This window comes from Barbatula barbatula (assembly GCF_947034865.1).
Source record: "Barbatula barbatula genome assembly, chromosome: 14".
In the NCBI taxonomy this organism is placed as follows: domain Eukaryota; kingdom Metazoa; phylum Chordata; class Actinopteri; order Cypriniformes; family Nemacheilidae; genus Barbatula; species Barbatula barbatula.
In genome coordinates, this window is record NC_136777.1 from 7,341,103 (window position 1) to 7,366,564 (window position 25,462).

At 38.6% G+C, this 25,462-nt stretch overlaps 2 protein-coding genes across 6 annotated transcripts; one reads left to right on the top strand and one right to left on the bottom strand.

The window, feature by feature from the left end:
* Window positions 1-46: 46 nt before the first annotated feature.
* On the bottom strand, window positions 47-20,828 carry antxr1d (ANTXR cell adhesion molecule 1d). 5 transcript variants are annotated; one of them, XM_079472842.1, is made up of 20 exons: window positions 17,127-17,216; window positions 16,756-16,805; window positions 16,513-16,678; window positions 16,238-16,309; window positions 16,086-16,157; window positions 15,896-15,977; window positions 15,618-15,648; window positions 15,451-15,524; window positions 15,268-15,336; window positions 15,090-15,170; window positions 14,959-15,019; window positions 11,002-11,100; window positions 10,804-10,873; window positions 8,647-8,725; window positions 8,042-8,137; window positions 7,558-7,596; window positions 6,723-6,821; window positions 6,169-6,336; window positions 5,984-6,064; window positions 47-1,037 (listed from the first exon to the last, which is right to left on the bottom strand). In XM_079472842.1, exons 5-20 carry the CDS (start codon window positions 16,151-16,153, stop codon window positions 780-782), a joined length of 1,455 nt encoding a protein of 484 aa, XP_079328968.1. In that variant the 5' UTR covers window positions 16,154-16,157; window positions 16,238-16,309; window positions 16,513-16,678; window positions 16,756-16,805; window positions 17,127-17,216; the 3' UTR covers window positions 47-779. The 5 variants fall into 5 exon arrangements, with proteins under 5 accessions (XP_079328968.1, XP_079328970.1, XP_079328966.1 ...); XM_079472844.1 differs by lacking the exon at window positions 16,756-16,805 and having other exon boundaries at window positions 54-1,037; XM_079472840.1 differs by lacking the exons at window positions 16,513-16,678; window positions 16,756-16,805; window positions 17,127-17,216 and adding an exon at window positions 20,552-20,828 and having other exon boundaries at window positions 54-1,037.
* znf488 (zinc finger protein 488) lies at window positions 16,575-25,462 on the top strand. Its single transcript, XM_079472845.1, has 5 exons — window positions 16,575-16,687; window positions 21,418-21,654; window positions 21,991-22,214; window positions 22,485-22,716; window positions 22,884-25,462. The coding sequence occupies exons 3-5, from the start codon at window positions 21,999-22,001 to the stop codon at window positions 23,975-23,977; spliced, it is 1,542 nt and encodes a 513-aa protein (XP_079328971.1). The 5' UTR covers window positions 16,575-16,687; window positions 21,418-21,654; window positions 21,991-21,998; the 3' UTR covers window positions 23,978-25,462.

Below are 25,462 nucleotides of genomic sequence, written 5' to 3' on the forward strand. Positions count from 1 at the left end.
AGGATGAAATATGAGAAAAGGATGTTATTGATTTACTCGCTTCAAAAAAAACTGGCGGAGGGAGAAAGGTTTATTTTTTATTAATGAAGCCAAATAACATTCACATATGATTTCAAGTAGATAAGCACATACAGATAATGCACAGGATGTAAAGCCCATGAATATTTTATTGCTGTATACACATGTCTATTAATTATTCTTGAGGCAAAATGCAAAAAATATATACAACATAATGTTAAGTGTCGTGTACCACTGGTTGACACGCTGTCATTTGTGTTCAAGTGCCTACCAGGAACCCAAGGCTTAATAAATAAGCGGTTTGCACTGCCCTGCAGTCATAACGCATCAGAATTTCTATTTTTGTTTTCCGACTCCACACTTTAAAAAGCTAAAACAGGGCACAATGGAGACCATACTTACTCAATACTAAAATCATAAAAAAAATCTCTAACCTTGTTTTCCATCTATTCAGACACACAAATTCACATGCTAAATGTTATATACAAACACCCAGAGTTAACATTCAAAAGTTATTAAGTGCTTTAAACCCTTTCCATCCATTTAGCCTGTGTTATATTCTCTGCCACCATTTTATTGAATGCAGAGCATCTCTTTATGGTCAACACATAAACAGATAAGTCACAGAACATTTGATTCGTTCCAAATAAACAGACCAAATCCAGATCAACAAACCTACAATCTGAAACGGTGGGAGACCAGTGGCTTTAGTAAATATCACAAATTTGGATTACAAACATTCTCAAGGCCCTCCATTGTTTTCAATGGCTGTTCCCAGGGCAGGGAGGGGGTCGAGACGGAGGGGGTCCACGGGGGCCTGGGGGTGCTCGGGCCGGTGGAGGTCCTGGGGGTGAGCGGTTGATGGAGGGTCCCCGGGATGGTGGTCTTGTGGGCGGAGGAGATATGGCCGGCCGCATCAGTGGCTGATGGTCTGGAGGGGGCGGCGGAGGTGAAAGGTGACTGTGTGGTGGTGACCTTGGCTCCTCTGCTTTCAATCGGGTAAAGTTGATGCATCGTCCCTGCAGTAATAGGACAGATGGCTGAATCACTATCAGTTAAAAACAGAAATTCTACTGCCATCACTTTTGTCCTCTCCAGGAATAAAACAAAGGTCAAACTTTGTATTTTGCATTGATATGCTGTTTTTACAATTCAATATGAGGGATAAACACCAGAGGTGACAAGTTGGAGATCTTCTCTGTGAAATGCGTGGGATTCGAAAACAGAAGCTTGAGATCTGCTGCAGCTGATCCTACTCTGCGTTCTCTTGCTAGTTTGCTCGAAATGCCCAGGAGATGAACCCACAGCTCTTCAGACATTCAGAAACTCAGCTGTCAACTGCAATTCTGTCCCTAAAATCATGGGGGTGGGGTTGAAGACTCGCTGCAGAGAGCGTTAAGAAGAATAGCTATTTGTAAAAAACAGTGTTGGAGGGCATAGTGAAAAGGCTGGACTAGGAGAAAGCATACATTCTTAAAAAATGAAGTGATTCATTGTTGTCAAAAGGGCTTATATTATAGAAGGAACTAGGAGTTTGGGGTTCAAATTTAGAGAAAGACTGACCCAAGCCATTCAAAACTCACTTTACGCCTCATTGAGTTAAAAAAATGAAACTCCGGATGACTCCACACCCACTTTTGGTGATGGAGTTCACAAGGCTTAAGAAATGTGATGTATTCGTATGCAAGTGCATTGAGACCAAGCATCTAAACCTTACCCCTCAAACTCAGAACACTTGGATACATGTTTATAAACGGAATTAATCATTTTACTTTTATTTATTTATATAACATTTATTTAACAGCAATAGACTGTTTTTATTCTGTATACATTCATATTTTATTCTATAAACGGTGGTTCTTACGTTTAGATATTTCATTTAAATTGGAGTGAAAGACCAGATCACACCTGATTTTGCATGTGCAAACTTTTTAATTCCATAATGCAATATACAAATGAGACAAATAAGGGTGAGGATATAATTCAAATAATAATAAAAATATTATACAAGAATCACATATGTGGTCAGTTTGCCTATATCTGCAGTCTAATGCTATAAATCTCGAACAAAAGGATGGGAATATTTACTGTCACCGTTTAGCTAGTGGCCTTTAAACTCTCCATCTGTTTGTTTGATACACGCTCAAACAGCATGACAGGAGCTGGCGCCCCCGTATAAGCTCTCCTTTCCCCTCAAGTGAAAGTAATTCAAATGTTTGGAGTTGTGAGAGATCAGAGCAGGACATATATTTATTTATATTGTGCTTTTTTGTTAAAGATTAATACAATAATTGCTTTGGGCATTCTTGTGATTGATTTTCATGCGAATGTTTGACTCCTAAATAATATTTTATTCATTTAAAAAAAAAGTCACATTTAATATTGATATTTACACAGTAATTCCCACAAGTAATATTCTTTATACTCGCGTCTTAGGATTTTCCCAAGCAACGTGGTGCATGAATATAGAATTTGATCTTGCTGACGTGCATTTATAGTCATTTTTAGTCAAGACTCTAAATGTGGCTTATATAATGCAAATTTAGAGTCAAAACTTTTTGGATTTGCATTTAACTTTTACTAACGTGATTATTTATTTTTAACTATAGGCTTATTAGAGTTTATATAATAAAATATAAATTTAAAGAATATACAGAATAAAAACATATTTTTATTTCTAATTCATGCATAGAAATGATTTAACAATTGCTGTTAATTTTTTTTTATATAAAAATAAAAGTAAAAAAACACATTCATTAATTCCGTTAAGAAGTATTCATGTATCGAAGTGTACTGCGTTTGAGGGGAAAGGTTTAGATGCTTTGTCGCATCTTGCAAGAAAGGTGAAACCAGCCATTGTGGTTTAACACACTGAACATAACATTTTACATCCATCAGCACCATGTAAAGCCCACAGAAGCTTGTAGCCTTCTTGAGACCATCCACAGTGATTAAACAGCATATGGCCAAGATTTCTCTTCCTCTCTCCCTGCAATCACATCTGCACAGTATTCATGAGTCTCCATTCTCATTCGGACCATATGCTCACCCTTGTGTGCGCCTGTTGCTGTGCCGCTCACCAAATTGTCAGTTTCGTCACACACGACCGGCAAAGTGATGGCTGTGCCTCCCGGCCAACAGACCTGAATCATTCATCGCCACCCCCCGCCAACCTGACAATGGACTATCACAATAAAACCCGGCTGAATTGGCCCCATGTCACGTTATGGGGCTCTCCGTTTAATAAGATGTTAAATGAGACCACCAAGTTTCGGTTACATGAGGGCAAGAGTCTACCGTAGACCTCTGTGACATGGAGAACAATTCAAGAGGCAAGTCATTCAGCCTCACTCATAAATTATGTTAAAAAGCCACTTCCTTCTGTTAACCAGAGCCTTTCTTGTCACAACTTTTACATTCCTGCAGGTCACAAACACTCTCTATCCCACAGATTTTCGGATGTTAATGGCTCTCAGACGTGAGGGGGCAGATAGTGACCATGTGAGGTGAGGCTTGTAAACTGGGGAGACAAAAAGACCAACAAAGATATTCGACAACAAGAGCTTCTTTCTTTGCACAACAACTATAAGCAGGCAATAAAGCAAGGCTGTCACCACTGCATCACAATGTGTGCGCTGGGGCTTATGGGTAAAGAGTTTGACCCTAGAAGCATCTGTGGAACATTAGTTTAGGTCATACACGTTAATGTTTAGCATTCATTCATAATATAAGGGAGCTGGTCGGAGTTCAAAGGGGGTAGGAGTTGAAAGCTTTAGTTTATAACAATAAGAATGCATTGGTGCTCATTAGGGGTCACTATATACCATATCGTTATATAAATAATCATGATTATTAATATTGTCTCAATACTACACATATCATAATATTGTAAATAGTTACCTAGAGCTAGGATCAGTAGACATTACAATTAAATAGGCGGGGGTTAGCGTTTAACATTGAAGAAGTAGTGCGCCCCAAAAACAAAATTTTACATTTACTCCCATTTCAAAACGGTTTGATTAGCTTTCTTCTGCAAAACATAAAAAATTTTGGTAAACGAAAACTGTTGGTCCCCATTGACCTGCATTGGTTTGTGTACATACAATAGAATTCAAAGGGAACCAATGGGAACCAACAAACATTCTTCAAAATATCTTCTTTTACACTTTGCAGAAGAAAGAAAGACAGACATGTTTAAAATGACAAGAGGGTGAGTAAATGATGACAGAATTTTAATTTTTTCACTTTAAAAGCCTCTGCATCTTTATACTTGTATTTTGAGTCTGGTTCAATAAATAAACAAAATGAAACAGGAATTCAACTGATAACATCTATTTCGTATTAGTAGATACCGTGATAATACCAATGGGTACAATATTTGTGTAGTTAAAATCTTTTATTGTGACAGCACTAAAGGCAAATGTATAATACAATTATTGTTAAATATAAACAATAGCGTTCTAAACCAATGAAATGTCTGAAAAACTAATCAACGTACAAAAAACTAAAATGTGTTAAAGTTCAGTTACGGGCAAAGAAACAGTCAAAAGATAGAAAGAATGATATAGCGAATGAATATCAGACTTCGACAGAAATCAAGCTGTCTGTATCTCACCAGAGGTCTTGTTTGGACACAGTGATCCATTTGAGTCTAGACGAGCACAGCTCATAGTGTATTGTTTTGCAGGTGGGCATAAAGCACACAACAACTCAAAGCTCCCTGAATAGCACAGCTGTTTCCACCCAAACCATCTCTTTACATAGTCTGCCGCTTCCACCAGCACCTTCAGAAGCTTACACAGAGCAGCTGGACTCGGACGCTCCCTCAGACAAGCAGATCATTATGAAGCCGTATAGAATAAAACCAGAGTAAATCAGATCAGACCATCTACTGCGGACAGTGAAGTTACAATAGGATCATACTGTACGGCCGATACGCTGTGGCCAACATGAAAGATGCCTTTCATTGCCGCACAGATGTGTTGCCATGACACGGCCTGTGCTGATGGAATAATGCGGGCTGAAGAGAGAGCAGAAACTGAGCGACGTCTCTTACAAAGACGGCAGAAGAATGAGAGACTGTGCTCGGCCACACGACCGTTCCATGTGGGGAGGAATTATGAGCGGCATGAGAATACAAGAACACAACGCAATTAGACTGCTATTTCCTGTCTGGGATGCGGAGCATGCTCAGTGGGGATGGGAAAGTTACGCTGTCTTGAGGGTTGGACCACAACACGCAAAGGAAAAAGCATGAGGGTGTTTCTCTGACTAAAGGAAATTTTAACACTAAAATTGTGTTGAAACATAGACTTGTTTAACAAAACCCCTAGTAGAAAAATAAATAATGAAGGTACCCCTGTTTTGATATGACCACATAACTAACATAACTAATAAAGTCACTCTTGTTATTTTAAACCTGTATGTCTTTCTTCTGCAGAAAACAAGATAAGATATTTTAAAGAATGTTGGTAACTGAGATGGTACCCATTCACTTTCATTGTATGAACAAAATTAATGTCAATGGGTACCGCCGTTGTTCTGTTACCAACATTCTTTGTCTTCTTTTGTGTTCTGCAGAAGAAAGTCAAAAAGGTTTGAAATGACAAATGATAACAGAATCATTTTTGGGTGAACCATCGCTTTAACAAAACCTTGAGAAATCAAATCACAGTCAAATAAACCCATCAATGCATTATTTGTTCATACTGTCATGGATTGGAAATTGCGTTGACCAGATTCTTCCAAGCTAAAAATCACAAACTAATCAAGAAAACTTGGAATGCAACAACACAAACTCTTTTAACGTAAACACAGAAAGTAAATTGAAATCAGTTCTTTCTTTCATTTGGACGTTTACAAATAACAGACCGAAGATAGATTTAGTTAATCGAATAAACTTAATGAAGACATTAGAATTAAGACAAAGAACGCTGTTTGGAATATGGAACTGTTATGGTTGTACCTGATCTCCAGGTTGAGGTCTCATGAGTGACACCTGGTTGTAACCTTTACGGAAAAGGGCCCACAAAGCATCCAGCTTTCCCTTTAAAACAAACAAAGCTGTTGCACTAAAATCTTTCAAAAATTGGAATTTACCATCACAAGATGTCATGAAATTCCACAAATGTAAGTACAAAACCTTTGTACCTGTATAGGACTGTACCACTTTCTGTGGTGGGCAGATCTGTGTGCATCATGCCGTCTGGCTTTTGGTTCATAGGGTTCATATTCCTCCTCTGGCATTTTCACAACGGCATTCTTTGGCTTTTCTAATTTAGCTCCTTCCTCAGTGGAGCCCTTGTTACCCCAACGGACCTACGCCCAGAAAAACAACATACTTAATAATACATTCACACTATACCAACGTGTTACTAAGTAGTGCATTTAACGTGCAATAAGAATGAAGCATCTATTTTATAAAGGACAATAATCCTCGGGTCTTTCATAATAGCTACTGTTGGAAGATAACAGGAGTAGATCTACAGGCACAGACGTGTCTAGCTCTGTCATATGATCTAGTTTTGGCACCAGACAGACAGCGAGCATTTAAGGTCACAGTGATGTGTTCTAAAGGCTCGAGGGTTCATAACATCACACATCCCATGTGGTCTTTATTCCCCTGTAGCCTGTGTTAACCTATGATCAAATGAAACCCTATATGAAGCTGCATCACACCCTGTGAGCACAACAGGCGACATCACCTCCATCCTTTTGATTCCGCCCACTCCTCTTCCTCCATAGTAGGATGCATCTACTGTAGGCCATTTCTTCTTGGGCATGCCATCTTCATCTTCAGAGTCCTGAGAAGCAAACATGCAATCTGAACCTAAAGATTGTAGCAAGTCAAAATACAATTGGCATATAGGCCTACTGTAATCAATGCAGGAAGGACAATGCACAAAACACTGTCTAAACATTAGTCTACATAGTTAAAATAAACACAAAGATGCAGTCAAGTAATGCTGGCCACAAAAGCGGCGACCGCATTGTGTCATCATATCAAAAGGAAACTTCCGTCCATAGAAGCCCCTGAGACAGAGCACCCCGTTTACACTCTCAGTGTTAAGAGCCACAGATGCACACTCTAAAGCTATTTGCACAAAGCTCTTTTATTTGCCATCAGCCTCGGTGACTGCTTGCCTTTGACCTCTTGTAACAAAGCAAACACAAGAGGATCATTATGAGGCTTTCCCTGCATTATGCCATTCAGTCTTCCTGCAGTTCAGCCCGTGGTCCCCACTGGCCACTTGCACTGCCCGCCTGTCTTTATTTTTCACGGCTGCAGTTTTCCTCACTCACTAGTACGGTTTGCTCAGACTGAGTGTGTATCTGAGGTTGAAAATGGCCTTACATGGTAACGGACTGCTTTTAAAAGCATTTACACTCATAGCTTTCACTGGCAGTGAACAAATATGGTTTGCAAGGGATTATGGTATTTCTGGTACGCAGTTGAATTTTTTTAGCGGCCTGATTCATATCGACTGTAAATTGTTTTTGGCTGTTTTCACACATAATAGGAGAGAAATTTAGACTCACAGGCTCAGGCGGCGGGGGTGGAGGCGGATCCTTGATGACCTAAAATAGAAACCAATATCTGTAAAAGAATGTAATCTAAGCACAAAATAACATAACACTATAAAAGCATCATAATGCATAGTGCAGTATGAAACACAGAATAGGGCTGTGCAAAGTGTGATTAACGCCAACATTTATTTTATTAATGTGAGGATGTTAATAATATGAATTGGGTATCTCTGGAATGTCTATTGTAATGTATACCACAGTATCTACTAACAAAATGTATTGTTATGTTTCATTTACTCGTATACAGTAATATAAACTGGTAACAACATGTTTAGACAATTAAGACACACTGCAAAAATATATTTAATTGCATATACTTTGAGAGATGTTTAAACTTTTTCCTGACTTGGAAGATTTAAATGTGCCATTCAAAATAAAAATAAATACAGTATGTATAGTTTGATCATTTTTGGGGTTGAAACTGAAAAGGACGTACCACAGTACAGCACAGTGGCCAGAACCACCACATGAACACTAGACCCACCAACAGAGAGACCACCAGTAATGAGATGAGCAGGATGGTCCCATCAAACTGTGTTCAGCGAGAAACATACATCTTCGTGAGTATTTTTTGCATAATGCAACAGAGCTGTTTAGTCTGTAGTCCTAAAAGCCTAAACAATTCCAAAACATTTGCGAAAAAATTTGACTCTTTAATGTATGTTGTAGAACGAAACCGGACAGTCTGTTTAAATTATATTAACCACAGACCTTATTTTACTTTACTACTGACATTCAAACCATAAGAAAATGAGTGACATAACCATTCAATTACATCTACCTGTAAGAGTTCTTAAGATTTAAGTTTCTTGCAACAGGATCTAGGAGATTAAATTAGGTGTTTTAGATAACAATTAAAGAGGGAAACAGGTGTTCAAAGAAACAAATTAAACTTACGTGACAAAACCGGACTCCTCTGATGAAAGAAAGCAGAGGAGACCTCAAAAGAGTAAACGAAAGAGAAAGAGGAAGGAAAAGATGAATAAAAAATAAGTGGTACAAATATTCAGGTGTCAGGTGTTGCTAGACAGATCTACTCACACACTCGGTGGTGGTGATGTGCACTGAGCTTGTGATGTAGGACAAACCCTCATTCATGCTGACCTGCAGATATATCACCCTGCGAGAGAAAAGCAATCACACCCTTTGAATAAAGCAAGCTCTTCACATTCCTCTGAGGGACATGTGCGAGCTTGTAATGGACTCATTAAATTAGATTACATTCAGCATTTTCTTTTTATCGTGTGGAATTTGGAGCCAGGGTAAGAAAATGGTTCAACTGTGGTAAATGTTTGTTTGACACAGCCGCTTAAAAGACTTCCAGTGCATTCCTCTTGGGCGGACAGCTCCGACCCACAGAGACCAGCATGCTCAAAGCACGTAGGCACAGGAACTCGCCAGATAAGCTCTATCTTAGCAAGCACAACAGAGCTGTGCATGTCAAAACTTTGAAGAACAATACATAAAGTTATTCTCACCGGAGATTCCAGAATGTGATGTGGGAAAAACCTTGTTTTGAGAAAGAAGGAAAAGTATGGGCTTGTATGCGATGGCTCATGAAGACTTGCTTATCGACATCAAAATCAATGATGCCATGTTCAATATTTTCGCGTGACAATTTCTCAGGGAACTTCCATGTTTGGCTCTTCCACAGGCAGTCAGAGCGCTGATCTGCTGGAAGATGTCACACACATTTCTTGCTGAAAATAAGTTACTAAAGGGGTGTTGCCCCCCATCCCTCCTCTGTCTTTCATGTCTGTCTTACACAGCCCTTCCAGTGCCACTCTGTTGGCAAACTGGGGGAGGGTTTGAAGGGGGGCACAACAGGAAGAAAGGGGGGAGGGGGTTACCGGTGACAGATCCATCTCCTTTTCCATCAATCAGGAGGCGACTGGCTCTTTTTGAGCACGTCTTCAGAAGGCCTCTCAGTCACCACGTGTTTAAGTGACAGCGATGACAGCTTTGTCCCACGGAGGAGGAGACGACAGTCTGTGCGATTTGCCTTTTCTAAACCCCTCAGAAATCAAGAAATACCAGATCATGGACTTCTACAATGCAGGACATCATTTACTCAACATTTAAAGCGATAGTTCAACCAAAAATTCTCTCATCATTTACTCACCCTCTTTTCATTTGAAACTTGTGTGACTTTCTTTCTTCAGCAGAACACAAATGTTATTTTGAAGTATGCTGTTAACCAGCACCCATTGACCTGCATTGGTTTTGTGTTCATACAATAGAAGTCAATGGGTGCCAGTGCTGTTCAGTTACCAACTCTCCAAAATATCTTATTGAAGATAGAAAGTCTTACAGGTTTGAAATGACAAGAGGGTGAATAAATGATGATTGAATTTTTGGATGAACTATCCCTTTAAGTTCATATAACCAGATGATAGCAAGAGTCGCTATTAATGAAAAAGTTTTTTTCTCCATTTAGGACCCGTAGATTACAAGCAATAGTTAGCAAAAAAAACTATTAGTAATTGGTCTCAAAACACCAATCTCAAGGAAGAAACAACTTATCTATGTATGCACACTGACAAGCTGCACTTCCTTATTAAATATTGATTTATTACATACATTGTTGCACATAAACATGCTTGTATCATTAAAAGATGTATTTTTGTCTTAAGGTATACAGTATACCCAAGACCAGAACTTCCAACGAACCATGGTAGATTCAATCTAATTATGTGTTAAATAAAATTTATTTTGCTGACAAAATCCATCAACGGGACATGGAGGAGACTCAAACTATCTCAAGGAATCTTCCTGACACGAACAAGACGTATGAAATCCTCAAGGTGTCTAGAGCCGACGGTACAAATCATTACGCCAACGGTAGCTCATTTGCTGTGAAAGGCCTTAGAAGAAACTTGTAGTCACTCTTGAGGGCTCTGCTCTGGCTCCGTATTTCACTGTCTGTTCTTTTCTTTCTCAGCTGAGAACGTCACCAGAGCCTTGGGTTAAAGCGCACGCTCACTGAAAACTTCACGCAGGTCATGCCCACGGTGGCTAATCTTCCGTGCAGGCTAATTATACGCTCATCTCTGGCTTTTTACACCACATGCCTGTTGTCTCCACATGTTAGGGTGCGTAGAGATTGACAGATAAGCGTAATTCTTCATGACATTGACCCTAATTTTTCAAGGGTACCAACATGTAATGCATAAATATGACAGTGTGAAGAGCACCTACTTCCCAGTCTCATTTATGACCGGTGCTGGGCAAAGGAGCAACGTGTCTTCAATACTGACTGGCCTCTCATCTGCAAAAGAATAGCATGAAAATATTTTTCGATCTGATTTCCCAATATAGTCATATAAAACAATTTACTGAGTGTATTTACATCATCTTTTTAGGGGCACGTGAAGCTTGCAATGTAATATAACATACCCAATGTAACAGTCTCGTTGATTTTAAAGCTGCACAGAACCTGTTTGATGTTTCTTGCATGTAAAAAGCCATTTCCCCTGACAACGACTTGAAATGAATCTTAGGAGAAATTAAACAAGAACACATTTATAAACATTTCAGAGGGTTTGTTTATGGCACATTCAAATTAATGTTTTGTGAAACAAATAGAGAAGTGACATTAAAATAGAGAAAGACATTAAATACTTTTTTATTACTGATATGCCTTTATTATTGTAAGCCCCCTCTAAGGCTATGCCAGATCTCCTGTGGATCTTTGTGTCATGCAGACCTTTTCTTACATATACTATAAAATTATTAAGTATGCTTAGCTGGAGGGCTTCTTTTTCCATCCTTAACCTTTCAGGAACACTCAACTCAACTTGGCAAAAAATGCATTTGCTCCACTGGTGCTAATAATAAAAGTGAAGAGGTTCACAAATCTCTTGGAGTCGTGTAGCTGGGGGTGCTGCGTTGGTGGCCGAGAAAGCTGGCTTCCTGACCTTTGAGACCCCCGAGGGGATGCCGTAGACCTTCTGACGGCTGCTAAGCAGCATATGTTAGAGAGAAAAACATGCTCACTTAGAACCTGTCTCAGTGGGCGTCAGAGGACACGGAGTGGATGTGACCTTACTGATGGCATCGAGGGCATCCGTGTGTGTGTTGGACAGAGATTTGAGGGCATTTGAGTGAATTCCCTTATGTGCCTGCCATTCAGTTCTGAAAGATGCTTCATCGCAGACAATTATGGTTTTTAAAGTTCAAAAGATAAAAAATATTCTGTGCAGTGTACCATCAGAAAAAAAGGTCAGGGACAATTTAAGAAACACTACCAGCTCTTTCCTATACGAATATGTATGTATACAGCCGCTGAGAAATTAAGAGACCATTCCAAATTTTCATTCAATCAGCATTTTTACATGTGTTGTGGCCAATTTCAACAAAATTAAACCGCAGGAATGACATAAAGTCATCCAACAGCAAAGTGAAAGACTGACAGCATGACTTGACCTATACAAATAAAAAGGTTTTCATAAACTTTTTTTACTTTTCCTAAATACATGTACAAATATTACTGTTGTATTGCTTATTTTTTTCTTATTTGAGATCTAAAAAACATTGACCTGTTCATTTTCTGCAAATAAATATATATATTTGAAATTTTGAAAATATTATGTTCACAGATTGAAACAAAAATTATTTTACCTAAAAAACGTAAAAAATAGTCCCTTTCTGTGGCTGTATATATATTTTATATACATACATATTTTTGGGAGAGACTATATACAACTTTTTGGCATTAATCAAAGTCTATTAGTTTACCCAAAACATATTTTGTCTTCTATATAATATTTTCTTCTGTAGACCATTAAACTACTTTTATGGTGCATACATAATTTGTGGTCAAAGGTTTCTGGGTACCATTTACTTCCTTTCAAAAATCTGTGAAAAACATTCAAATGTATCATTAAACCTTTAGCATTAACAAAATGAGGTTCTAGTGACTAAGACAGAATTTCCATTTTACTCATTCAACTGGAAACAGGCATGTTGTGATATGCCAATGGTTTCTCTAGAAAGCTATAAAAATCCTTCATAACTACATAATGCATGGGAAACATGGGAAACGTGGGCAACGAATATTCTCCGTACAAAAAATCCCCTTGTCTTTTCATAGAAAAACAAATTCCACTCCCATCCAATTAACCTGTCATTTCCTCTCTAATTATCCTAACCCTGTCGGCCATGCAAATGCCCCTCTCCACCCCACCTCTGTGTCTAAATTTACCCAGCTCTCTTGCTCACGCCTGCTTAATGTGACGTCCGTGCAGCCGAAATGGCTAATTCCATTTAATTTTGGAGTCCGGGCATCAACATCTATGTCCTTTTCTTCCCGTGTTACTGTCAGACGTGGTGTGTCGGGTTCTGACAGGACAGCGCAGGGGTAAAAAGGTCAACAGTGGCTTGGCAGCGGGCAGTGCTGGCAGCGAGATGGTGGTCAGGGGCTGGTACGCTGTTGGCTCGTGCCCGCTGCGCCGCGCAGGAGAGCTGACGCTTCCCATCCACACCTGATAGTTTGATGGGTCAGGCTGTTTGGAGCGGAGGTGCCACGTCCGAGTATGGACACTTCAATCACTGCTCAAGGGGGGAAGCGGATTAATCAAAGCAACGATTGCTGTCACGTTTGATGACTGGACCTTCTCTCAAGACAGAAGTGATGGCCTGTTTGCAGGCTGCGTGAGCTGGTCACTTCTCATCAGTTTGATCTCCTGTGGAACTGCCTTTACATTATAACTAAACCAAACCAATGATGGGATGAAATTATCCCCAAAACAAACCATGTTGAGATGCGGACATTGCTGTGCATGAACATGATACAGATTTTTTTCTTATTATATGTATATTATTATATTTTTTTTATAGTAGCTCATTGATGACACTGGTGCACAGTGAATTACTTCCAGAATGATTTAATAGTATAACAATACGTTTCATTAATTAAGACATTCATTGTCATGCAATGTTTCCATTATGGATTATGTTCATTAATCGTTATTATGAACGGTGTAGGGTCATTTACATTCAATCTACATTTGTCTGGGTCTAATGATTTTGAAACCATCACAAAATTATTGTAAAGTCTAACGCATAGGAATGGAAAATATATCTTCCGTATCTATTTTCATTATCTTTGACATCAATAAGATACAATTTAGACTTTAAGCAAGTAGACATACTGTACATGTCCTCCAGGAACCATCATTCTGAATTATATTATATTAAACAGATTAATACAGGAGATGGCAACAAAGTGGATGTGCGAACAGACTTCAGGGTTATTGTTGTGTTATCCGCTGTTATGTGCTAGTGGTCACTGCATACTCTCTCTCTCCCTCCGTGTGCTTCAGGGTTTGATGTCTCGCAACGTGACAGAGAACTTATTGTTAAGAATGCTCAAGTGAAATTAGAGAGCTGTGCGTTTTTTGCCTGGCTGGTTCGTCTTGGCCTAGTTTGCCACATCAGATCTGTTGTCTAGCGGTGCTACTGCCAAATAGCTGCGCTGCAGTTCAGCACCGCCTTTACCAATGAAATGCCCATTTGTTTAATTGGCTGCAGCTCAGCAGACAGGCCTGCCACATTGAGCACTGGTGTGTAGGCCAGAGAGGATGGATGTGGCTTGACATGACCTTATTAGCATGCACTTACTGCGCGAGAGTGCACTTACTGCGCCATCTCCCCGGTGATTCGGACAGGCGGATTAGCTTCGTCCAGACATGATCCATTTTCATTTTCTTGCAAGAGCAACTCGCAAGCTACGATTAGACCGCTTGCCACTTTCTCAAAATTAGCACAGTTAAAGGGATAGTTCACCCAAAAATTTAAATTCTGTCATCATTAACTCGCCATCAAGTTCCAAACCTGTATAAATGTCTTTGTTCTGTTGAACACAAAGAAATATATTTGGAAGTAACCAAACCGATCTCATCCCCCATTTACTGCAATAGTAGAGAAAATAAATACTATAGGAGTCAATGGGGGATGAGATCTGTTTAGTTCCTGGGATTCTTCCAAATATCTTTCTTTCCCTTTCCGTTTAGCATAAAAAATAAATGTATCCAATTTGGAACAATCTGATGGTGAGTAAATGATGGAATTTTTCATTTTTGGGTGAAAATTCCTTTAACAGGACTTTTGTGTAGTATTGTTTTCTTGATAATGTCTAATCACGTGATTTTTTCATACATCATGTTAAAAGTTGCATTATGATAACAAGGAATACTAAATGACTACAGTATATGTAATGTAAAGATTCTTATAATCTGCATGTCATGTAATTTTTAAGATCAAATATTAAATTGCTTGACAGCCCTAGTGAATGCATTTTAATGTTTTCAATTCATGCAAAGAGACAATGTGAAATGGTGAGATCAGTCTTACCACCAGCGCAGACACTGGACGGTTCAGCTGCTAAAATCTCGATGCAGGATTTCTTGATTATCTATATAGAAAAGAAAAAGCTTTTAATACTTAAAAATGAAAATCATAACCCATGAAACAAAGAGACTCACTGAATCGATCACTCCTTCAAGTGCCTGGAATCCTCCGATCACAGGAAACACATGCTCGATGGTGTCCGCAATTGTGGCAAGCTAAAACAGCAGCACAACCATGCCAATACAGGCCAGGTGAGATCAAAACACCTCAGGTGCCATCAACGTAACTCATTGTGCAGTGGTGTGCTGTTACCTGAGTCTGATTAAAGTCTTTCACACCCACACAGTATACGATGGCTCCCATTGACCGAGCTCTCTGTGCCTACACAGACGAGCATCACACAGTCAGCTCTGGCACTGAGCACATGCCATTGTTGATTACAGCCAGAAAAGAACAGGCCACATCTATAGTGACATCAGTGGCTTGTGTACTTGCCTCTTGCTGCGCTGTGACAAATTGATAGTCAGTTAACTCCCCGTCCGTCAGTGCAATGATAACACTGGCTGCCCCTGCAAAATAAACATCATTCCATTTAGCATCACTTTTTCAGAATACAAGTGGAAGTGGGAATGAATTGCACGCTGATTCAGAGTGACACTCACCATAAGTTCTGTGATATATTTGCTCATTTGCCTGCAATTGAAAAGCAGGTGTACAGATCAATGATTGTGATGACAGGCTTTAAAAAGGGGTCATGAAGGGGTAGGGAGATAAATGGGGTAGGGGGGTTGGGAAGTGATCCGAACTAGATTGGAGATGTCAGCACACCACCAAACAATACTGGAGCATATGAACAGAATCGAACTACATGGCTGACATGATGTAACTTTAAACATGGGTAAATCAGAAGACTTTTAAGGTGATTAAAAAATACATATACCTTTGCCAATCCAAGGTTCATATATGTATCACCGCCTGGTATTTCTCTCCTCAGCATATTTAGGCCTCTGGTAATATCATCCCTTAATTAAAATGTAAATAGTACTTTTTGTGAGTAAGTGTAAAGTGTAGATGTGCAACACGGATGTTGTCTGGACACATTGGGTAAGCTAATGGGTGTTTTGTTGTACCTCTTCTCAGTGAGTGACAAAATTGTAGTTCCACGAGTGGAGAAAACTATGAAGGACATCCGTAACATTGGGCTATAAAAATAAATCAACACCATATTCAACAAGATTTCATCAAAGTATGATGTATAACACAAAGAAAGCAGAGGCTTCACCTTATAAATTTCTCGGCAAGATGCTCCACAAAGGAGTAAATTTCAATCCAGTGGTGTTTGACACTTCCAGATCTAGAAAAAAACCACAACCTGTATTTTATACACTATTCGATAACATAAACAAAGCTTCAAAGCCTTCTGTGTACTATAAAAGCTGCTTTAACCAGAATTACACAACAATTACTATCTTTCTTGAGTCCTCGGTACTCTATAAAATGTGCGCATCTTGCTAATTAATTATAGGGCTTAAAGTGCTCCCAACAAGGGCTAATTGCCTTTGTGTCAGATGAATCTGCCTCCTGCTAGTCAGTAGCAACACCCCTTCCTCCTGAAGCCAGCCGTTAAAATGAGAACAGATGGCAACGGGTGAATGTAACAGGTTGGGATCCAAAACAGAGCTGACGTCTACATCCGCTTCCAAAAAGGTTCACAGCTCCATCTCTGACAAGGGTGAGGAAACAACTCTGTAACACCACATGAGGCAATCAATGCTAATTTCATGTCAGTTCTTAGCACACCTGAACAAGATGTAGCCTACACAACAATACACTGGGGGAGCTTGATATGCCTAGATGAAAATATAAAACTTCAGCTTGCAAAAAAACAAAATTCAAAGTTACAATTCTTTTGAAAGAAAATATTGTATTTTGTACCATATGTATACCTCAGCTGTAACCAGCGTGATACAAAAAATATTAATTAGAGAATGTGAAGCTGATGCCCTATGTTGCAGTGGCGCCGCCATCTTAGAAGTATAATACTGCTATTTTGTTTTGTTATGTACGGCAGCTTGTTTTGTTTGATATGTGGAGAAATCGAAAGAATGGGCTTTTCCTGAACGACTCTGCGTAATGCTATTGCAGTTTTTAACACACAAAGACCGACCTACCATAGTTATTTTTCCTAAGCAAACACGAAAAACAAAACACTGAATTGAACGCACAAGCAGCCATCCTACCAAGATGGCGCAACATTCAACACGGCTTGACGCTGATTAACAAGCTTTATAGCCTTACGTTTATTTACTTTAAACCCAAATATGCACAGCAACAAAACCCTCGATTGAACTGCGTGTCAATTGTAACAACCCTTTCCGGAATTCGGATTTTTTGATGCTGGACAAATACATTTTTTACTGGACGAATTCCAAATGGGTGTTCGTGGGTAAACGATCATGTTTTAGGTGGTTTATCAAACAAAAGTGAGCTTGTTTCTTCACCGAAGTGCCCTTACGACAACCGATTCAATGTTAAAAAAATTACTTTGCCATTTGCAATCATGTAATATCATTGCATATTTTCATCATCATTGGTTACACAATGTGACATTACGCAAACTGAAAGGTGTGTGCCGCGCTGCGCGTACAGGATCTGCGATTGACATCAAATGCCGGTGAGAGGGATTCGAAATATACTGAGCAATCTGCACTTGAATTGCTCTCACGGTACTTGAATGTCAAGCAGTTCTGCGCTCAGCGCTGCCCCAAATGAACATGTGGGACAGAGGCTTCTGTAAACTGTATAGCTAGAGAACTGTTAGTAAGCATGGTTGTAACAACGACAAAACAAACATTTCCAATGAAACCAGTAATTTTAAATTGCAGCGATGCTATTTACACTAAGTTTAAATAGTAGGTTTACACTAAGTGAAAAAAGCAGCATTTAGAGATATGTTATAGCCTAACGATAACCTTATACGTAGAAATAGTAGTTAGATGTTACTTACTTACAAATAGTTAATTATGGAGATATTAAAGGGGTCATATGGCGCGAATACGTGTTTTTCTGTCTGTGGCGTCAATTAAGTTGCCCATGCATGTATTTGACACGTACAATTGCAAAAATTAAAGTTTTAAAGAAAAAAAGATGCAATCTATCTAAACCGAATCCTCACCCAGACCTCCCTGAAACCCCTCGTGTAACCACACCCCCACAAATCTATGTCAGTTAGTGGTATGACTTGACTAAGACCACCCAAATGTAAAGGTGGGCGTACCTGTCAGTACAATTGCTTTGGAACCTGAAGTTCCAAATATGGTAAGAGGCGTTACATTTCCGTCACACGCATGCAGTTTTCGACCAATCGCTATTCACTGGTTCACTGGCCAATCATAGCACACCTCGCTTTTCAGAGCGATCAGCTTTGTATAAGTTCTGCTCGTTTTAGAGAGGCGGGGCAAAAAGGAGATACAAATATGCATGTTATGTGGAAAATACAGCGTTTTTGAACCTTAAATCTTAAAAAAACGACAACATAAATTTTAGCTGTGTCATATGACTAATTTAAAGTCTAATTTAAAATTTCCCTTACCCTAAACCTAAACTTTATGAATAAAAAATAATTTTAAGTCTTAAATCTATTTGATTGAATGCCTTTATGATCAATTAGGTAACATAAAATATTAAAGAGCATTTTCAGCGAGAGGTGGATAACAATCCCTATCTCCCTATAGGCCTACAAACTTTGCGTCGGTTTCTATTCCAATCACATATTGGTGGACGGAGTTAGTGTAAATAGTCTGTGCCAAAAAGGGCGAGATCTGTACTCTGTTTTAAAATGGAATATTGTGCATTTAAATGCTATACATGTTTTTTTAGATACAGTGATAAGTTTGGTGGACTGTACAAATCATGCAATATACACACTTTTTCTTTCATGTGTTTGAATATTATTGTAGTATAGGCATTTTACTTGTGGCACATATGTGATGTGATCTGAATACAGTAGTGATGTGCAGCAGTCAAGAATAAAAAGACTATGCAACCGACTGTGGTAGTTTCCTTTGATGTTTCACTCATCCTGTCTGTATTTTTTTCTTTAGATTTTTGAACTAAGGTCAGTCTGCAATACAACACTGCTGCTGGCCAGTATATTTATATTTCAAGAAACATCAGTAATGTCAGCCCTGTACAAAGACTGTATAAGGCTCTGTCACGGTTATCAAAAGTCGGCCTATTTGACTTCTGCAAAACCCTCCAGCGGCTTTTCTTTCCACAAACTCTTTGAACCGATGGGTTGATATATACAATTAGTGTAGGGTCACTGAGTGGCATTTCAGGCCTCAAATTCAGCCAAAACCATTGAGCTGATTAAAAATGTGAAAGTGTGGCAAAAGCTTGATGATGCATGCAATCCCTTAGGTCTCTAAAGGCATTCAGAAAACTTTAAAAACAGGAGAGCAAACTGAAGTGTTACTAAAAAGCGTTTACACTTCAAGCAACAACAAAGGGTTATAACTGCAGGAACTGAAACTGCATAATTTAAATTATACACTTTTAAAACATTAATAAATAAGTCAGTTTCATACAAATATCCATTTATGAGCCAAATTATTTTCGAAAATGGAAAGACACCTAAATCTGATGACCTGAAAACTATTTACTGAGCTCATGCCTGTTCCAACTTGTTTGAATATTCTTGCACGTCCTGAGAAACTGCAAATATACCACCTACTACTACTTACTTGCACTCTTCAAGAGCTCATTACACACTTAAAAGCTGTATTTAAACAACATATTTAAACAACTAACTAAGTTCGGAAAACATTTAGTTGCATAGTTAGACAAAATAAACTGTAAAACATTTTTTTAAATCAGACAGAAATACTCAGTCAGTTGCATAATGCAGTCTGCGGTTTAAGTACCTTCATTGGTCACCAAAGCATTTTTGAAATGCCATCAACTGGCTTATAGAGTGTTTCTGCTTCTCTCTGGAAGCAGTCTCATTGACAAAGCAAATGAAAACAGTCCATCTTACTTTTTTATATCCATCTTACTTTTTAATCATGTTGAACTGAAGTGATCTTAATGAGGAAACAATTAAAAACCATTTCTTAATTTGCCCTTTGATTAAGACTCCCTTGCTTTGATGCACAAATATGCACGTGAACATGCAGCACCAGGTGAGAAAAGAAATCATGCTTTGCCAGGGGCAAAGAGTCATGTTCATAAATCAACTGAGTCTAAAACCTTTTGACAAACACAAACATCAGGATTCCACTGTTACAAAACCATAAGATATTTTTCAAACTTTGCATTTTGTTTACAATAAACAATAGGCTTATATATAGTTTATATGGTTTTCTTATCATTAAACGTTCCCTTTCGTATTGTTTAGAATACCTGGAAAAAATAAGTAATTAATAGCACCATGTGCTATTGCATTCAAAGCTTTTAATGTTATTCATTTGTATTATTCTGCTGTCTATAACATTGTTAGCCTACTTCAGCGGCTCTTGCGAGTCTAGACGCGTCAGAGTGGTCGCGCAGCAGTGTGCACAGAGAATAAAAAGCCATAAATAAGAAGAGCACTTACTTGTCGACAACAAAATATAAATCGAAAGCACCATGACAGGACCTCTTATCTTTCTCGAAACTCGACTCCGCTTTTGCTGTATGAAGACCGGACATAAGAATCCCTAACATACCCACAGCAAGACCCATACAAATCATTGAACGTGCCATTTCATCGGTTTTAAAACCACATTGGCCAAATTGCATTTCATTTCCTTTTTGAAGCAGACAAAAGGCGTGTCCTGGATATGTATTCGTCAAATAACTTAAAACTAATATCACAGTATAATATTCCGTAGTCACCCGAGCTCCGCTTCCAAAACAGAGAAAGCCCCTCCTCAGGAAGGAGCGGCCAGATCGGACGATGAGCGGCCATGCAGGCAACAGTTCACTGAAACTTCCTTTTTCCGAGAAAGCTAATATAAATGTATACTTTATAATATATTACTATTGTTTTAATACAGACATGCAGAATGGAGTTAACCCTTTAGGCGTATTAATAATGCGCAGAGTGAAACCCATTGGAAAAACACCAGATTCGACTAATTTGATCAAATCATTATTAAAATGAAGCCGACAGAACTTTTCAACAGTCAAAAGGTGATAAAGAAAAATGTCATAAAGTTTCAGTATATTGCGATCTGCTTGAAGCCGTTATTACACGTTTTTTATTGAAAGATTATCACTCTTCATGTCAATGTCATTTTTATAATTTCCGGTTAGTGCACTGCATCATCTCTATTTCTTATTCTCTGGTTTTCTTGTCTGTCTGTGTGTGTTTTCTATATAATCGTTGGTTTTAAATTGTTTTAACTGTAGTCTGTGTGGCACAGATTAAAATCAAACGGGCTGTGAATTTTGTCACTGATGACCCTCTCTTCTCATTAGCACGCATGAAAAAGCTGCTGAAACACCAATCAAATTGCCCCCCGAGGGGGGTTTGGGGAGAAATGAGGCGCACCAGCTCTCCTGGTCCAGTCCTGAGCGAGATAAACGCGTGACAGCGCAGCGCAAAAGACAGTTAAGAGACTGACAGGATCAAGAGACGGTCGTGATCGTGTGAATACTCGCTCAGACCGCTTGGACTGTGCACCTGCTCTGGAATACCGTCATCCCTTGGCTTAGGTGAGTTGAAATATTGACTGCTTGATGTTTTCATTCTTTTTAAAACGGATGATTATGGGCTACAGAAACGCAATTTTCTGTCTAACGGGCATTACATTCAAGAGTCATTTAAAAACAGTCGGGTATTCAAACGATTTGCGCAGCAGAACCCATTTAAAGGAAGTGGTGTCTTTCAAAACTGTTATTTTAAAATATTTACAAGTAAAAATAACTATTTATCCTTCAAATGTCAGCGATCGTTTAAGTGCTCGACATTGCGCGATATCAAAAGGCTATTATGATTCACTTGTCTTATTCATGTTAAACTAATATTTTAAATTCTTCAATTTCTTATAGAAATAAACATGGAGCACAACTTTATTCCCCGCTCCTTGTGGACTAATGACAGCAAATTTCTCCATCACCACGTCGTAGATTTCTTCTCCAGTGTCCAAGTTACACATGATGTACCAGCTGGGACTTCTTTCGGACCCTGTGTTCTTCACAATGCATTTTACGATACGATAGCCTTCATTGCATTGAAATCATGTGATAAAAGGAATAAATCGTATATATTTAGGGTGAGTAATTACCACTGGAATAATCCCACAATTAAATGTATTCATTGGTCTCACGCTTGTGATGTTAGTATACATTGCTTTATTGTGGTGATGTTTGCAGTTTTTCTAAATTAAATAAGAGTTCGACGTGAATTCAATTTGAGAACAATGTAAAATAGGGCATACGTGTAAGCTAAACAAAGTATAGCACTGTGTTCTAAATTTCTGTCTAAAGGTGACTTTTTAGCTGCAAAAAATAGTGTATAGCCTATATTTCCTCTCTATCAACAGATAGATCCTGATGCGATGAAAAGCTCCCCATTGGTGGTTCCTTGGCTACGGTTGGTGCAGGCTGCAATGAGTGCAGAAGACCAGAATACTGAGGCCTACTTAAAGAATGGACAACTGCACTTTCGTACTAATCGAGACGTGAAAGAGGGAGACGAACTTCTTGTTTGGTACGACGAGGAGTTGTCTCATCTTTTGGGATTCGCAGACATAAAGTCAAAGGCCTTGGCAGATGGTCAGTTGAGATTTTGAGATTATTGCTAATAGGCTATAGATCTACAGTATTTATTACAATATACAATTCTCAAATCATTAGTTGATGAGAGATAGATTGTTGTTAGATATTATTTCATAATGTAGTTTGTACTAAATTGTCTGATAGCGTGTTTATTTGCATTACAGGCTTCACATGCACGAGATGCGGACAGGCCTTCAAGAACGAAAACCCATTCCTTGCGCACTGTCGTTTTTTATGCGCGCAGGAAAAAGTCAATATAATCCGACCTAACGACGATCACAAACCATCTGAAGTCAAGCGACAGCGCAAAGTTGTAGATTTCCACAACATTGCGAGAGATCTGGAGGACAAAACAAACGATTCTCCAGAAGACGTGGCCATAACTCGAAAAAGGAAATGCGAGGCTTCTTTAAGCCCTCCGAGTAAAAAAACGGTTTTACTGGAGAAAACCAACATCAGTAATCACATTAACACCACTAACGCAAACAAAGAATATCCACTTTTCAAGGATTTGTCGGAATCTGCCGTTAAACTCACTTCAGACAATGTATCCACAAATAAGATCTCTAAAACCAGTGCATTTATTGAGGTTAAAAAAACACCAACAATGTCAAGCACAGAAGAGTCGGCACGGAATGTAATGTCACAAAATCTAAGTGCAAGTCTACAGTCCGACTGCAGTGCGTTCTCGTTCGTTTTGCCCAAGAGCGCGCACGCGGAACAGAAGAGCGCATTCTGTGAACCCTTCAAACGTCCTGTCTCCGAAGTTCAAAATCATTCACCTCTTCAACCATGCTCTCCACAGAATTCGGATAATATAACAGACACTTATAAATCAAAACATGCTCTAGGATACAGAAATGTATTGGCCTCGCACTTGTTTCATGGAGACTTGCCAGGCAGCAATGCAGGTGGAGTGATGCCCACTTCTTTGGCTACAGGATGTTCTTTTTATTACGCTCCCGAGCACTGGACTAGAGCTATAGGTGGTCAGCTGCAGTCCGCTTCTTCTTTAACACTTCTTCCACCTACTTTCACTCCGTTGGGTGTTTCAGTTCAGAACTGGTGCGCCAAATGCAACCTCTCGTTTCGGATGACCTCCGACTTAGTGTTTCACATGCGCTCACATCATAAAAAAGAGTTCGCCGCAGAGTCACAGGTGAGGCGGAGGAGAGAGGAGAAACTTACATGCCCCATCTGCAATGAGTACTTTAGAGAGCGTCATCATCTCTCACGTCACATGACCTCTCATAACTAAGACTATTCAATCGCACTTTATTTGAGACCGATGTTTCGAGATGCCATGCACGAGTGTGTGTTGTTTCACAGACAAGAATCAGGTCACTTTCTTTTACAGGTATACGTAAAAAATGTAAAAAGTGCTTGAAATTAGATGATGCAAAAATACACTTTGTCACGAGTTATTGATCACATAATTTGTGTACAGTGTAGAAATAATTAGAAATAGGATTTGCATAGGATTTGTCCAGTATATGTGACATAACGGTCCATTGTTGTTGGAGTGTCAATACTTTTCAGATTAGGTTACTTTTAAGAACATTTGAATTGACTGAAAAGTGTTGATTGAAAAAAAGGTTTCAAACTTTTTACCGCTTGGAAAGAAGTTATTGTCTTTCCCCTCAAGTTATTGTTTTTTTGATCTATGTAGTGCAAATGTGGCTTCACCTTCCTCGCCACTAGGTGGCTATAGAGATTCATCATTTTCATCTTAGATATCACTACTGTTTAATTCCCTAGGAATTTTCAACGTAACAGTGCCTTGCAAATGTCAGGATAAGAACATGTAAATGTTACAGAGGAAGGTTAATATTATAAAAGTATTTTTCACGTTTGCTAACAGCTGACTGCAAAATAATAGTTGCAACATTGCTTTGTACAGAGATTTTATATTTGAAATTGCTAACCTTTCCCACCACTATGTCAAACCTTTATGTTACAGTGTTGTTTTGTTCCCAGATATCTACTACTGCTTTTACTACATTTCTATCAGCACAATGACATGAAGGATGTATTTATTAAAATATTGTAAAAATGACATTTCATTAAATATTTTGAACATAATCCTCATATATTTGCCTCTTGTTTTTTTAAAGGTTAGTTCACTTAAAAATGAAAATGATGTTATAATTTACTCTCCCTCAAGTTGTTCCAAACCTGTATAAAATGATTTTTTTTCTGAATAGAAACACAAAGTAACACATTTCCTAAATTACATTTCTGGGACATCATTGACTACCATAGTCTGTTGAACACAAAATTAGATAGTTTGTAGAATTTAGAAAAGCAGCCATTGTAGGGCTCATTTGACTGCCATTTAAAGTTTTTCTGAATGGTAGGCAATTATGTTCCGGATATCTCAGTTGATAACATTTGTTTACATCTTCACTTTTGTTCAGCAGAACAAATACATTTTGACAGGTTTGAAACAACTTGCGAGGAAATGATGTCAGAATTTACATTTTTGGGTGGGGTATCTCTTTAATGTGAAGTACTGCACAATGACATTTGGAAAGTGAAAGTGCCAGCTGTTTAAAAAAATAAAAAAATTTACTTAACATTAATACATGTTTAAGTCTGTATATTCCAGGTATTAGTTTTCAAGTTATTTCAGCTGCTCTTTAAACAACATAGCATGTTCCCTAATATAATGTAACATGTATCAAACTGTTTATTCAGCCTATTTCGCAATTTAGGTTTCAGTGTGTAATAAAGTTCTTTATGT

Coding starts and splice junctions, on each gene's coding strand:
- znf488 (XM_079472845.1), top strand. CDS start 21,999: ATGGAGCACAACTTTATTCCCCGCTCCTTGTGGACTAATGACAGCAAA. Junction 22,215..22,484: donor ATAAATCGTATATATTTAGG/GTGAGTAATTAC, acceptor CTCTATCAACAG/ATAGATCCTGATGCGATGAA. Junction 22,717..22,883: donor GTCAAAGGCCTTGGCAGATG/GTCAGTTGAGAT, acceptor TTTGCATTACAG/GCTTCACATGCACGAGATGC.
- antxr1d (XM_079472840.1), bottom strand. CDS start 20,736: ATGCAATTTGGCCAATGTGGTTTTAAAACCGATGAAATGGCACGTTCA. Junction 10,874..11,001: donor CAACGAGACTGTTACATTGG/GTATGTTATATT, acceptor ATTCTTTTGCAG/ATGAGAGGCCAGTCAGTATT. Junction 8,138..8,646: donor ACATCACCACCACCGAGTGT/GTGAGTAGATCT, acceptor CGCTGAACACAG/TTTGATGGGACCATCCTGCT.